General features: G+C 35.5%; 2 protein-coding genes across 2 annotated transcripts; one reads left to right on the top strand and one right to left on the bottom strand.

Annotated features, from left to right (window-relative positions):
• Window positions 1-1759: 1759 nt before the first annotated feature.
• Window positions 1760-7283, bottom strand: LOC106109615 (gastrula zinc finger protein 5-1-like). Its single transcript, XM_013291194.1, has 7 exons — window positions 6002-7283; window positions 5068-5359; window positions 4619-4793; window positions 3743-3895; window positions 2889-2987; window positions 2482-2621; window positions 1760-1950 (listed from the first exon to the last, which is right to left on the bottom strand). The coding sequence occupies exons 1-7, from the start codon at window positions 7161-7163 to the stop codon at window positions 1860-1862; spliced, it is 2112 nt and encodes a 703-aa protein (XP_013146648.1). The 5' UTR covers window positions 7164-7283; the 3' UTR covers window positions 1760-1859.
• A 164-nt stretch (window positions 7284-7447) lies between these two features.
• On the top strand, window positions 7448-15689 carry LOC106109616 (uncharacterized protein C1orf198-like). The gene is made up of 3 exons (XM_013291195.1): window positions 7448-7736; window positions 8732-9317; window positions 15080-15689. The coding sequence occupies exons 1-3, from the start codon at window positions 7605-7607 to the stop codon at window positions 15211-15213; spliced, it is 852 nt and encodes a 283-aa protein (XP_013146649.1). The 5' UTR covers window positions 7448-7604; the 3' UTR covers window positions 15214-15689.
• Window positions 15690-15892: the final 203 nt, after the last annotated feature.

Raw genomic sequence — 15892 nt, 5'->3', positions numbered from 1 at the left:
TTTTTAAAACTTTAATTTTATTGCTAAATTACAACAGGCCTTTTGTTTTTCGTAAATCCATAGCCAAAAAAAATTTCAGTATTTTCAAAGACAAGAATCATGTTTTTTATCTGTTTTGGCAGTGAAATTAGTTTGGTAACCCTACACTTTTTGATTGAGTTTCCAAAAGTAATTTATCTTACCTATGTTTTTTTAATACCATGTGGAAGTGGAGTATGTGTGAATTGTGTTCTTCATTTAATTTGCCATTTATTTCTTACGATTCATTTTACTAAACGAGGCGAATAAAATGGGTTCCAGCCTTTTGGGTCAATTCTGTGTTGCCCTATACAATATACAAAAATCTGGATTAGACGTGAAAATTGTATGAACCACAATTTATTACATTATGACCACTATATGGTCATTTTTACATTCCTATTTTAAACAGGTAACTAATTACTGTAATTATCATTTAACTTTGGACTATTAAAAAATTTAAAAACATCATCCAGGTACATGGCAAATATTAACGACTGATTTTTCTTAATCTACCCTCATAAATGATTAATATATGCAGATTTTAAAGATTTTTTAATTCTAACATTTTACTCTATGCTTTTAATATATTTTTGATTATATCTAGCCATACTTCCCATAGACAACATTTCAACAATATTTTAAAATTTATGTTAATATCCATATATTATATTGAAATTTAAGTCCTATAAAATGAGGAATTAATCTCGTAGATTTTACTAAAAAAAATATTTTTTTTTGATATGTATGATATTTAGAAATAAAAATAATGCAATAAATGTGCAAATACATTTCACTAAATCGAATTTTTTTTACAATTACAAATTGTTATGCCAAAATATTATTGAAATAACAAAAAAATCTGATAAAACATGATTTTTTTAATATTTCTTTTTTTTATAATTCAGTAGTAAAATAAAATAATGTTTCTGGCTGTACAATATAATTTTACAGTTAAATGTCTTTGAATCTTAGTATCCCATTAACCATATAACATAAAAAATCTTTAAACAATCCCTCATAATACTGTACAATTTATATTTCTACCCACACTTATTAAATATAATTGTATTACATATAACAATATACCTTCTCACTTAAAATAATATAATCTGTCTGAAATTAAGAATTGGTAACAACTGCCACTTTTTTTAATGTCAATCACATTTACAAAATGGCGTCAACCATATTTGAATTTCGAACAAACATAACATTTTGATGTCTTAAAACGAAAATAATTCATAGATTAGTAGTCTATTATCTTTCTGACTTAACCCATTTTATTATTTAAAACAAAAACCGTCTATTTTTTTAACTTCTCGTGTAAATATGAATTATTTTTTTTTTAATTTAATAAATTTTGAGGTTATAAAATGGTTTAAAAAGTTGCCATTAAATGTAGTTTTAAATCGGTTTTAGCAACTAGTTATTTAGAACCCCTAAATAAGGGTTCTAACAAATGTATTTTTCAAACTAGAGTGTCATTTTATGGTAACCATATTAGGATTATTTTGCTAAATTATTAGCACATCTACTTTTCAAAGACATCGAAATAATCATTTTAAAAACTTTCTTTGATAAATATTTAAACAAAATAAACGATTTTATTGACTCAAATACTTGTGATATCAAAGAAATAATATGTTAGTAAATTTACAAAGCGAAAATGACATAACAACCCTCAGTATTTTTTTTTTTCAAAGAGACTTAGTTTTCCGAACCGAGTATTTTTTTAATTCGGTTTTTTTTTAAATTAACTATGACGGACAATTATATGGTCTAAAACCGTAGTGTTCAATGTTTTCAAAGCAAACTATACCTTATGCAGTTATCACTAAGGTTTATTCTGTATCGCTGTGCATTTTCCTCTTCCGTTTGCCTTTCGGATGAGCTTTATACATATGTTTTCTTAAATCTTTCGCTTTCAAGTATCTGAAATTCAAAATATCGTTAACCTATACTAATATAAAAAATAAACACTTTGTTAAGTAAGATGTCAGCAATCACCGCATTTTTTTGAAATAATTCTTCTTTTAACTACAAACTCTACAGTTACTACACGCTATAGGATATATATTTCTACGCTATTTAAAGTAGGGGGTAAATAATTAAAAAAAAAAACCCGTCATACGAGAAAGGGACAAAAATTACAAGCCAGTATCAGCACAGCAAGATTGTTGTGGTAATGGTAATTAGCCAATGGCAAAGCCATCGTTGTCATTTATGCATTTGAATTGTGACATTTGCAAAAAAAAAAAAATACTAAACCTACTTATATTATAAATGCGAAAGAAATGGATGGATGTTTGTGAGAATTTGTAGCCTCTACTAAACGGATCTTGATGAAATTTGGTAGACATAGATATAGTCACACACACATTGGTTTTACTTTTGATTTTTTAATTCCACACGAGATTAAATCACAAATAGCTAGTTTGTTATATTTTGTGTGGTGGTTGTTACCTGCAGGGGCACTGGTTGCAGGGGAACTTGAAGCTGTCAGGGTCTCCATGCACGCGCTGCTCGTGTCGTTCTCGTATCAACGCTGATACAAACGACCGATGGCATGTCGGACACTCGAATGGTTTCGCTGAGTTATGAGACTGGAAAAAAACATTAAATTAACTAAGTATACATATATTCACTTGGTTCGATGTTTATGAATACTTTTAAAAAGAAAAACGGTATCGATATCGGTAATCGCTGGAGAATGGGGCAACACTAGATCATTGTTATACATGTCCCATCCCTATGACATCTGTCAATGTCATTCAGAAGTACTAAGGGTAGCGCGCCATTCTGTCTGCAGTCATTACTCTAATAGTCTAGTTGTAGTTAATACAATAATATTATTATCTTAAAATACTAACCACTTTCAAATGTCTCTTAAGGCTGGAGTTGGTTCCGAAGCTTGTGTTGCAGATTTGACAGAGGAATGGTCTCTCGTTCCTGTGTGTGCGCTCGTGGACCTAAACATATAACGTATTACTAAAGCGCGCAAATATTAAATCGATAAAACAGTAAAAAAGCCAAAAAAGAAGTATGTTTAGTAAAGTACAGTTGGGAAATTTAGCGGTGTGCCACTTTAAAAGACTTGAACATATAAAAGTACTCATTGTAACGCGGAACAATAACCTAACTCAGCTTTTAAATTTCCGTACGAAAATACATCTATTGGTGTACATAATTGCTTTTCATTATAATACCGTCGTTTGTGCAACACCTATTGGTTAATCATCAGAGTCGGAGTTTCTCTTGTAAGAAACAAAGCAATTTCTCCATAAGTGGACTACCGCGAAGGACTCTGACTGTACATATAAGTATTAAAAAACATATTCAGATATTTTAGAGAAATCGATCTTAAACGGCGTCGGTGGCTCAGTGGTTTAAGCAGTTGACTTGTAATCTACAGGTCTAGGGTTCGAATCCAGCTGTACCAATGTGATTTTCGATTTTTCATATGTACATAATTTACCCGACGTTCTTACGGTGAAGGAAAACATCGTGATGCCTGCACATATCGGCGAAGAAATTCAAAGATATGTGTGAAGTCAACCCGCAGTGAAGCATGGTTGACTATGGCCTAGTCACCCCTGACTTAGGGTAGACACTGAGCCCCTTAGCGGGGACATATAGTGAGCTGGTGATGATGATGATGATGACCTTACACTAGTTACATCCGTATTATGAACAAAAAATTAAATAAAGCGATATTTTTAAATACCTGTAAGCTATAAGACTCAAAGAATCCCTTCCCACAGTATGTGCAATGGAAAGTTGTCCCTTTGAGTACTCTTTCGTGCGTTTTCATATGCATTTTGAGAAGTTTCACTGACCCAAACTTCTTCGGACATTGCTCACAGGCGTGGGTTTTCTCCTGAAATAACGTAATGCATATTAAATTAATTTTCAAGTTAATCGAAATTTTGCTGCGACTATTAATATAATAAAAACGCTTTATTAAACAGTGATAAAGCCCGCTTTAACATTTTCACACTATGGAGCCGGTGTAATACCACGACCAGAAAGACAGGCGGGAAATGAAAGCAATTCCGCATTTCGTCTGATGAGTGTGGTGCCGGAGACCGACCTTTAATCCCTTTTCTTTCCCATACTTCTTATAAGAAAAGAATGGGAAACGTGGGTTTGACGCTGGAGGAGATGGCATAAGAAGGGATATATCCTCTTAATGTGCATCTCCTCCTTCATCAATCAAGGGGAGGCAACGCATCCGCTATTTCGAATGGTTTTGGGCAGCGGTCGCTTCGCCATTTTGGCGGCAAGGCAATTAAAAAAAATCTTAATATTGCAAGTGCGAAGGTTTACATGGGTTAAGTAATGTTTTTAAAATTTGTCAATTAATTTGATATATGAACCTATATGAAATTTGGCATAAATGTCAAATATAGTCTGGAAGAACAAATGCTACTTTATTTTTTACCTCCACAGACGGAGTCCAGGGCGAAAGCAGTATTTTTTTTATAATAAAAGGTGGCAAAGGAGAAAGTGGCCACCTGAATCCACCGAAATGGAAAGCGACCGCTGCCCATAAACATCCGCAATTGCAGATGCGTAGTAAAAAAAATTAAAAACTACTCACCAAATGGGTGTCTCTATGTTTAGCTAGTGAATGTGAATACTTGAATCGTTTTGGACAGTCACTACACTGGTAACCAGAGTCTGTTGTGTGTGTGGCCAAGTGAGCCCGCAGCGCTATCCAACCCAATACTGTTTTACCACAGATCTTGCAGTCCCGAACCCTTGTTGGATGGTACCTAGATTAAAAAAATTAACCTGGAGTAATGTAGGAATTACAGAGTAACAATAATTTATTTTGTTTCTATTGCAAATATCAAAATTCAAATGCACAAATGATAACAAAGGCTTTTGCCATTGCCTAACAATTATCATAACAATCTTGCTTCTTTGATGCTATTAGCTTGTAGTTTTCATTACTTGTAAATGACTTTTTTTTACAATTTATTGGCCTTTAATTTAAAAAGTGTGAAAAAGCCTTGTTTTAATTTACTTTATTGGCATTAGTCTTACCTTTGTCTATGGTTCTTCAAGCTACCTCTAGCACTGAACACTTTATCACAATCCTTACATGAATACTTCTTGCCCGCAGCATTCAAATCTGTCACCTCATTCATGTTCATCCTCTGTATAACTCTTGCTTCTCTTCTTAAAGTCTTCTTCATCTCCTTCTCTCTTGCCATGTCCAACTTCTTCATTGTGCTGAGACCGAATGAATGCCATTTGTGGTGAATGAGGAATCTTTTTGGATGTGTAAAAATTAGACTGCATTTCGGACATTCGTAGTGTTTCTTTCCTTCTATTCCTGTAAGATTTATTTAAATATGTAAATAAAGATATATGAAAATAATAATAACCACTGGTTGTTTGAGTCGATGGATCCCCCAACTAGTGGTATACTATTTTTTTATTTAGTGTTTTATTTTGATATGTAAAAAAGGGTATATTATATAAACATTATAAATGCGAAAGTTTCGATGGATGGATGTTTGTTAGCGTTTGTAGCCGGCTGAATGGATCTTCATGAAATTTGGCACAGGTTGAGAGCATAGTCTGGAAGAACACTTTTTATCCTGGAAATAGTTATGGTTCCCGAGAAATTCATTAATTTAGTTTTTTAATGTTTATTTGATCGTTCTGCAACAGTTCAACATATCTTATTGAAATTTGGCACAGATATAAAACAAAGTCTGGTGTACTGGGATAAGGTTAATCCCCAATAAATGTTCGGTTTCCGAGGGATACATAGCTTTTTGTTATTTATATAGTTTGTATGTTTTCTAATACCATGCGGACGAAGTCGCAGGCAACAACTTGAAGACCTATTTAAGGTAAGATTTTAACAATAGCAATTAAGTATTAACTTCAGGATTGATGCACACTAAAAAGTATTTCTAATTAATAACTTTTATAATCATGAAAAAAAAAAGTAAAAACAAGTCAATACCATTTTTTATAACTTCTGTTGCCTGTTCTACACTCCTATCACCTGCTATTATATAGTCATTACCCACATCTTCTCTTTGTAGACCATGAACATCTTTTTCGAATGGGCTTGGTCCTGTGTCTGTCCACTCATTTTCTTCCACTTTAACCTCCACACTAGTGTCTATGGTCCTATCTTTCTTCTCAACCGCGCTAGTCGCTGTGGATGTAAGATCTTCAGGTTGTGGTTCACTGTCTGAATCTGAGGATGTTTGTTCTTCAATTGTTGAGGCTTGAGACTCCTGTACATCCTCTCTACCGACCAATGAGTCCAAAGTGCTTTCATCGCATCTTGAAATATTGTCTTCTTGTCTAGTATCCACTTTATTTACTTTTGCGCTTTGCTCAATTACATTTTTCTCAGGAGTTTTACGGATATCATCATGTAAAGGTGACTGAACAGGACTTGATGATTTAGTATTTGTAAATATATCTTCTGTTACCTTAGGTTGTACTGTGTCATTCTTTTTGGTACTGTTTATAAGGATGTTTTCAATTAGTTTAACAGTTGTCTCCAAGCTTTTTCGTCTTGGGTCAATTTCCGTTTTAGATTTCGTGCTTAAATCGAGATTACAGTCGGCATACTGTCTCAATGTGCTTGCATTAGGACTGTAATGCTGATAATGATTGTAATGATTGTTTTCCATGTTGAGATGTTTATGGAATGCTTTAGTGTGCACCTGAGGTATATGCAACATTTTGCTGTGTATATTATGCTCCCTGTACTCACTCAAAGTGTCAGGTCGTTTTATTGAAGTTGAGGAATAATTAAGTGTGCTGTTATCACTTTGCATGTTCAATCCTATAGGCAACATACCATTCTGCCAATTTGTTTCGTGAACTGATGAACTTTGCGACAGATAACTCGACTGAAAGCCTAGCGGAGGATAATTTGGAAACGGACTCATTGTCGGGTTCATGTTTAAATGTGGATGCCCGTATGTTGGATAGCTTGATACAGGATAATGCGCATTAGACGTTTCCGTCGATTGCTGTCCCATTTTAGATAGATTATTTATGTTATTGCTAATGTTCATTGTACCACTCATCGGGGTCATGTTTACTGGCGCGCCCATGTTGATTGGCACTTCGTTCGGTCCAAAGGGACCGCTGTTGTGCAACATTGTTGTAAAATGTACACAAAAACACTTTTTTAACGTTCGAACTGTACATTCCGCGGTAATATCAGTATATAAACACTGTTTGCGTTAGCCATTTTGACATTCAAGGGCTATCCAGTAATTAAAGTGCTATAAAAACTTATTTATCGTAACTATGGCATTTGAATACATAGACAATTCTATCGAATGTCAAATATAATGTCTATGGATCGCCTTCTGCTGTCAAAACTGACAGATGTCTATGGTTTATTTTTGCATTGAATTGAATTTTCATTTGCATTTTGCATTGCATTGATTGTTTTGACGTGCGCGGAAATAGATGTCTTGGTTTTATTGCGGTCTGATAATTTAACGTCGGTGTTTCTTATATTAATGTTAAATAACTATGGCTTAAGTCATTATCAGTTAATATTGTAAGTAAACACATTTGATTTAATATAAAAAATGGCGTTGAGAGACGTCGCTGAAGAGTACTTTCGAACATTGAACCCACTGGCTGCAAAAATACATGAAGATATCACTGAAGCTAAAAATGCATATGAAAACATTTGGGATACTCTGTCATATAAGGAAAAGGTGATTTATATTTCTCACTAACGTTACTTTTGTGGTTTGCATTTTGAACTAATATAATTTAAAACTGTATCTATTTATAAATTAGTTGCGTGTGAGCCATACTCAAGTTGTTAGATAAATATTTACATAATTGGTACACACTACGCATAATAAATGATGTTGTGCTTCTAATAATTTTGCTTCCTTAACTACAGTTAATCTTAAATCCTAAATATTTGTTGAAAATCATGATTTAATGAACTTTTTAGTAAGGTTGTTGGTTAATAGTATATTATTAATCTTTATATGTCTTTAAAGTTTCTGATAGAGATGTATGGAAAAGCAGCACATACTGTGCTGACCCTCTCTAAGGGATAAGGGCAAGATGATGATGACTTTAAAGTTTAATGGCATATTCAAAGAGCTAAAATGTGAATATTATTTTTAACAAAAGTTGTATTTCTTAATTTTGGTTTTGAAATTTCACTGACCATAGAAGATGTATGTAATATATTCTATAAGTCTCCTAATAAATGTATATTCCTTTGTTTTATAGTATACTAGCTTTTGCCTGCGACTCCGTCCGCATGGATTTAAAAAATCAAAACCAAGTAGCCCATGTGTTCTTCCAGATGAGTCTGGAAGAACATATAGGCTCTACATCTATGCCAAATTTCATTGAGATATGTTCAGCCGTTTAGGCTACAAACTCTAACAAACATCCATCCATCTAAACTTTCACATTTATAATATTGGTATGAACTCTATTTTATTAATATATGAAAAAAATATGTACTTTCAAAATTGGCTATTCTAACTAGATTTCCATGACAAATACTTATAGGAAAAAGGATAACAGTATAAATTAACAGTGAAAACTTACTCTAATGATGATATATGCTTTAGAATTTTTTTTTTATCATAGTTTCACTTTAATCTAAATTCTCTTAATAATAAAACATTAATTTGTAGGATCTCATTAAAAATATATAACCTCAAAATCTTTATTATTCCAGGCTGAAATTATTAATGAATCGATAATTAAACCTGATATCGCTCTGAAGTATGCTCTACTTGACACATTAGAGTTTGATTTAGACAATCCTCCAGCGAATAATGATGATTTGATGTCATTCTTCGGTAAAGAACATGCAATGAAGATAATACAAGATGAAAATGGTTCCTACCGAGATGAGCATTCCGCACCATTCCTCTATCAGACGAAAAGTCAGTTGAATTTGTGTGTTTTAAACGAAAGCAGACAACCAAAGGAGACTAAATGTACCTCACCGCCTCCGATACTGTCGGAGCTAGCATTATCTCATTCTAAAGTAGTGAATGAGTTAAAGAATGCGTTGAAATCGCATGATGTGTTGAAGAATTTCAAAGACCCCAAAGATAGAGATGTAACTTCACCTACGGGTTTGTTTACGAAGTTTATAGGAAACTTTAAATGTAAAGATGAGGAACGAGAGTGTTTGATGCCGGGACAGAATACTCATATTGTCGCATCTTCGGATAATTTCTTTAGAACCAATTTTAAAAGTCCTCAAAATGAGAAATATGATAAGGATTATCGGAACAGTGTTAAATCAAATAGTGGTAAGTTTTATTTATTTTTAATATTGATTATACTAGCTTTCTCCCGCGACACCGTCGATGTGGAATTAAAAAAAAAGTATCCTATGTCTTATTTCAGACTTTCCTCTACATTTATGCTAAATTTCATAAAGATCTTTTCAGTTGTTTAGTTTGTAAACTCTAACAAAGATAGGTGTATCCATCCAACTTTCGCATTTATAATATTAGTAAAATTAGTAAGATTTCGTGTTTAAACATTTTACCCGTGAGTCGATGTATCCCCATGGGGCCCCATTAGTATTTTTTTTATAACATGAGGTGGCAAACAAGCAAGCGACCATCTGAATCCGCCAAAATTTCGAAACGACCACACTTATCAGACAAAACGCGAGATTTCTCCCACTTTACGCAAACACGCTTTTAAGGTGGAAGACCGCTAAATTCCCCGACTGTACTTGATTGTATAATAAAATTCATTTGACCATCATTGCTATAGCACATAGAATTGAACAATGAAAACGTTTTTATTCAATTATTCACTATAAAAATCATAATGTGATGTTTTTATAATAGGTTATAGTTTATTATGAATATTTAATTGTTTTAAACTTTAAGTTACCTATTCAACGCTATGTTGATATATAGGTTGTAAGTTACGATTTGCTTAGATTCATTACGCGAACTTCCCACACTTGTTATGCATACTTATGAATGTTACAACTCGTATTGTTCTTTGTTAAAGAATCTATAAATACGTAGTTTGTTATTTGTTATTAGTAGGAAAATTGTTTAATAAACGCCTTTATGTTGTAAACTACCGGAATTATTTGTACATTATTAACAACACAAATAGTCCAATGTTTTATCATCCTAATATTATAAATGCGAAAGTTTAGATGTATGGATGGATATATGGATAGATGGATGGATATTTGTGTTTTTGTAGCCCAAACGACTGAACGGATTTAGATGAAATTTGGTATAGATGTAGAGGATAGTCTGGAAGAACATATATGCTACTCGCTTTTGTTTTTTTAATTCCTCGCGGACGGAGTCGCGAGCGAAAGCTAGTGGATATATAGTTACACGGTCGTTGGTTCGTATCCTTAATTTTATTATGTACTAGCTTTCGCCCGCGTCTCAGTCCGAGTGGAATTAAAATAAACATAAGTGAGTAGGCCTCTGTGTTCTTCCAGACTATCCTCTACATCTTATAAAATTTCATCTAAATCCGTTTAACCGTTTAGGTTACAAACTCTAACAAACATCCATCCATCTAAACTTACCCATTTATAATATTAGTAAGAATTAGTAAGATTTAAAAAAAAAACATAATTCACATATGACTTCTATAGACTTTCTAAATGTTTGACCTCATTCAGCATCTAATTGATGGAACTTTATAACTAGGGTTGTTTTATGTGAGACTGTTTTTTTAATTAAACGAAAATAGCGGTAATTTTACTCCAAATATAGTGAGTCGTGTACAGTCAGCGTCACATATATATTGGCATTTACAAATCTACAAGATATTTTATACGCTTTCCGTTTCGAAATGTATGCATGTCTATTCGTATGCTTTCTGTCCTTTTGTACAAGATGTTGACGGATAAGTGGATACATTTTAGAAACATAAGGCCAGTAAAGGTTTCTAAATGTAACTGTATAAATATATTTGCGGCTGACTGTACAATGACTCATATAGTGTCATCTTCGTTACTATACGTGTAGGCAGATTAACATTTTTATCTTCGTAATCCTGTAATTCATTGTTTTAACCGGAGTGGGTTGTGTCAATAATTACTCAACTAAATAACAGCTTTATTAAGATACTAGCTGTTCCCGTGCGACTTCATCCGCATAAAATTATGAAAATTTTATTTTATTGTTTACATTTGTCAAATTATCAATAGCAAATGTCAAAATTACATGACATTATAAACCTTGGCAATCTTGCTTCCTTGATGTTGGCAGCAACTTATGGTCTCTTTCCCACATTAGGGTTTTCATCCAAAATGTTTACACCCTAAGTTTAGGCGTGAAACAAATAGCCTAAAGCGTGACGTAAGTGTAGGGCTTTTTATTAGAAAAAGAAATTCAATAATATGCTGTAGTTGCTGGCATCTTAGGCAACAAAGAAGTGTGTGTTTACGCTTTATTATAATAGGATAGATTTACACGCACAGATAACTTACATTAAGTGTAAATTAAGCTATAGATCTGCAGACAGTTGCTTTCGCTATTATACTAGTATAATAGCGAAAGCAACTGTCTGCGAAAGCACAATGCAGGTTTATTAAAACCTTTTTTCAAAGCGGTATAAAACTAAGGTCCGTGTATAACGACCTTATCAGTTCAAATATTTAGATTTCCAATTTATGTATTTACCACGTACTACAAGACTGATATGGCAATTTATGTTAGTGATAGGACATGTTTAGTCTTTACTTTGAATGTAATATATAATAAGGCGTATGTTAAGATATGTGGTGTGACAAGAATGGATAAAGTTAAGAATGTGTGTATTAGAGGAAGTTTGAAAGTAGCGCCAGTGGTGGAGAAATTGAGAAGCAAAAGGTTGGCGTGGTATGGAAATGCTATGCGACGAGACGATGGGAACATAAACCAGAAAGTGTTAAGAATAAATGTGGATTGCTACAAAGGTAGAGGAAGACCGAAGAAATTATGGATGGATTGTGTGAAAGAGGATATGCTTAAGAAAGGAGTGGATTCAGATATGGCTGATAGAGATGTATGGAAGAGCAGCACATACTGTGCCGACCATAAGGGATAAGGGCAAATTGATGATGTAATATAATTCAGGAGTGAGTGAGATGGAAGATAAATTTATCTGGAGAACATAGTGTGTTCATGAGTGGGATAAGGACAGACATGGTGACTCAATTTGTCTCTTATTTGTATGCCGTTTCGTGAACATGATGTATTTGCGTTCCTAATAAAAGCATTTTTTTTAATAGTTAGTTGTAGTTCGGGGTAATCTCTGAAACGGCAAGACCGAATTTAACAGGACTTTGACTGGAGGCAGCTGATGCTGGGGCGAATATTATTATATTGCATAGTGGCTATTGTGTTAATTGCGCTGACGAAGACGCTGGCGACAGCTAGTACTAGTTACAATAATTAAACGTTTTCTATAAAATTTTATTACTAATCTTTGAGATTTTGTATCTAAACTATTCTTATGTGAAATGTAATTTATGAAAGATTTTTGGAAACAAAGAAATAGTTTTAATTCTTTGAATTTTCTATTAAAATAAACATTTTAATAGCCATGAGATTGTATTGTTTTTTATGTATAGTTTAAATATTTTTCTGTAATTTTACTTAGCTACTTCATACGTATTTAATTAAGGGCCTGTCCCACCAAATTGTTAATTGTCTGATAACAATCAAACGAGTAAAATATGCGATAGAAATATCGGTTTTTTTTCCCTTATCTATGACGTCATTTTTAAGGTATCTGAGCCTCTATCAGCCAGTGGTGAGCCTTTTTTTTTTCCGAAGGGGAATGCTTTCTGCATACTCCATGCCTCGGGGCAGACACGTGAGTTATGTGGGACTCTCCCCCCCTAGTGGGGGGCATACCGCACTAAACCCCTTCGTTCCCTCCTGGCCATTGTGTGAGGCGCCACGGGATCGCTTTCGCTTGCCACCGCGACGCCCCACTGACCGCCCCGGGAAGGGGCCCTCGGTGCGTCCCAACGAGTTGGGACGCTGCACCCTAAGGCGCTCCTCGGAAGACGGCGCCGTGCAATGCGGGCTCGGAGACCCCGCCTCGCCCGCTGGTGCCGCCAGGGTTTATAGAGTCCCCACCTCGTGACCCCAGTCTTGAAAAAGACTAAGGGCCCGCGGTCCCGGGGCTATGAGCCACCGGGATTACGCGTGTGGGCGCAGGATCGCACGCCCGAAGTCGTGCTCCCACGCCCCGACCACGAGGGCTGCGAGAGGACAGAGCAAAACCATATCCATCCCGCATCCCTCGCGGCCCCACCGCCACGAGGGCTGCAAGAAGGGCGGGATAAACCGGCACCCAACTCACAGCCCCCGCGGCCCCCTGCCTCCGACCGCGAGGGCCGCGAGAGGACAGGGCAAAACCATATCCATCCCACAGCCCCCACGGCCCACCTCCTCCGGCCACGAGAGCTGCAAGAGGGCAGGATAAACCCGCACACAACTCACAGCTCCCGCGGCCCCCCTCCCCCCAAAACTGCTGGCCGCATTGGCCAGCAGTGCCCAGGAGGCGCGCCCAGGGTGGGTGCCTGAGCGCGACCTCCCCACTAGACCGGCGTCGCGGGACATGCCAGCCGGTTGGCCGACCGGCGTGACCTGCCCTGCTAAGCCGGCCATGGTTCCTCTTGGCTTCACCGCGGTCCGGAGACCCTCGACGTACCGCGGCTACTGAGCCCCACCGCCACGACAAGGCGGGAACCGTTGGTGGGGCCAGTGGTGAGCCTGGTCCTAAATGAAATAACCTCAAATTCAAATCGGTAAAAGTTTTTTTTACGTAATTTACAATCTACCGTATATAGTAATCATGTAAGGATTATTCGTAAAACGCTTACTCGAAAGTACACACAGTAATCACTTAACTACAAAACCTTCCGAAAGTCGTTTAGTATTTTTAAGCGATGGCGCCATAACACTGCATTACAATTTACCAGTTTCCATGTGTATTGTTGTCTCTATTTATTCTTAGATAATGAATGAAATGGCACCACATTTTAACTCGACTCACGTAGTTTGAATTAAGTTACGATGTGAGAGACATAAATCTGAATACTTAAAACTTGAACTGTATACCCACACACACACACATATATATATATATACATACATGTACATGTATTACTATTATACTATCTATGTTTGTACTTTGGTAGTATAAACTACAAGTTACGTATTTTACATTACAATTACGTACTTTAACAATTACGGATTATATCGCATAGGAAGGGCAAATATCCTTTTTAGCATCCCCTCCTCCGTCGATTAAGGGTAGGCAACGTATTTGCAATTGCGGATGTCTATGGGCAGCGTTTGGCGGTTTTAGGTGGCCGCTTGTTGGTTTACAACCGCATAATATAAAAAATAAAATAAAAACTTCACATAGCGGGGATCGTACTTAGACATGTAGAGTATGGTCCTGTCCAGCGCTTAATAGCGCCATCGAAGCTCCTATTAAACCAATTATTAAATAATTATTAAATAATATTTATATAAGAGTATTACGTGTACTTTATTACACTCGTTTACTTTATTTCTATAATTTATGCAATCTGGTAAACTGCTTTTACAAAGCGCACGGAACGCCAACTACGCTGTGTCCATACTAAATGATGCAATTACTAAAAGTGTAAATAACCAAAGGATTTCACTGCGATAATATTCCAACACTGTTGTCATAAGGAGATGAGGTTCATCACGATTAATATTATTGGTTAAATCGATTCTAACAAAAAAAATGGGTCTTAGGAACTCTTTTCATTTAAAGGATAGCGGCTCCCAATCGGAATGATCACCAACTTTTATAGCAACGGAGAATGGGGATTTTTTTTACATGTCAGTAGATTATTATTAATTTACTAATATTTCCTTTAACAATTCCAACTAAACTCTAGACTTGTGCTAGGTTATGGTTCACGACAATCGAATGGCGGGATTCGAACCCTCGACCGCAAGATTGGTAGTCCGTACCCCAAACCATTAGGCTAGGCTATTGGCGCTTGATTATTGTATTTAAATTTGAACTCTTCACATTTCAGACTTATCCGAGGAGAATCGTGGTCTACTATCTTCTAGTCAGGCATCATCAGGGACCGACTTCCAGTCAACTGAGACCCTCACTGAAGGCACCAGTCTACCGAAGACGGGATACGATTTCTTGGACAACTGGTAATTCAGCTCGATGGTAATTCTTCTAGAAGTTGCAGTTAGAAGACAATTATGCTATTTTTATGTATACATTACATGTATACATTGTCTCGACATTTAGAGCGTGCGCACACCGTTGACTAAACTATCGCAAAACTGTTCGATTGTCTATTGTTTTGCAGCCAATTCAACTATTTAGTTGCTCTACTAAGTAGTGAGTAGTGTAACCTCCTTATACGCTCATAGGAATCAAAACGGTCAACAGTTGTGCGAATAGATGTTTTCAGGGGATATCCCAGTCCCCTACCAAACCAAAGCCACTAAAAACTCTGTTTCTATGACATTATTGGTTGTAGAATTTGTCAAATATTTGCTATTTCAATCAGATTTTTATAGACTGTTCACTAACCAGCCTCTAAATTATTAGACTAGCTGTTCCCGTGCGGCTTCATCCGCATGAAATTATGAAAATTGTCAAATTATCAATAGCAAATGTCAAAATGACATGACAAACCTTAGCAATCACTTGCTTCCTTGATGTTGGCAGCAACTTATGGTCTCTACCACATTAGTGTTTTTATCCAAAATATTTACCCCCTAAGTTTAATGGCGTTAAAATATATAGCCTAAAGCGAGAGGTAAGTGTAAGGCTTTTCATTAAAAAAAGAATTATTTAAAAATATGCTGTAATTGCTGACATCTTA

Source organism: Papilio polytes, unplaced genomic scaffold (genome assembly GCF_000836215.1).
Source record: "Papilio polytes unplaced genomic scaffold, Ppol_1.0 DF821122.1, whole genome shotgun sequence".
In the NCBI taxonomy this organism is placed as follows: domain Eukaryota; kingdom Metazoa; phylum Arthropoda; class Insecta; order Lepidoptera; family Papilionidae; genus Papilio; species Papilio polytes.
This window is presented reverse-complemented; position numbering and strand designations above follow the sequence as displayed.

Bases quoted from the DNA above. Each gene is read 5' to 3' on its own strand.
- LOC106109615 (XM_013291194.1), bottom strand. From the start codon at position 7,163: ATGTTGCACAACAGCGGTCCCTTTGGACCGAACGAAGTGCCAATCAAC. The intron at 3,896-4,618 runs GTGAGTAGTTTT...ACGTTATTTCAG, and splicing joins AACATAGAGACACCCATTTG to GAGAAAACCCACGCCTGTGA. The intron at 2,622-2,888 runs GTTAGTATTTTA...GTTTTTTTCCAG, and splicing joins TTAAGAGACATTTGAAAGTG to TCTCATAACTCAGCGAAACC.
- LOC106109616 (XM_013291195.1), top strand. From the start codon at position 7,605: ATGGCGTTGAGAGACGTCGCTGAAGAGTACTTTCGAACATTGAACCCA. The intron at 7,737-8,731 runs GTGATTTATATT...TTATTATTCCAG, and splicing joins CTCTGTCATATAAGGAAAAG to GCTGAAATTATTAATGAATC. The intron at 9,318-15,079 runs GTAAGTTTTATT...TTCACATTTCAG, and splicing joins CAGTGTTAAATCAAATAGTG to ACTTATCCGAGGAGAATCGT.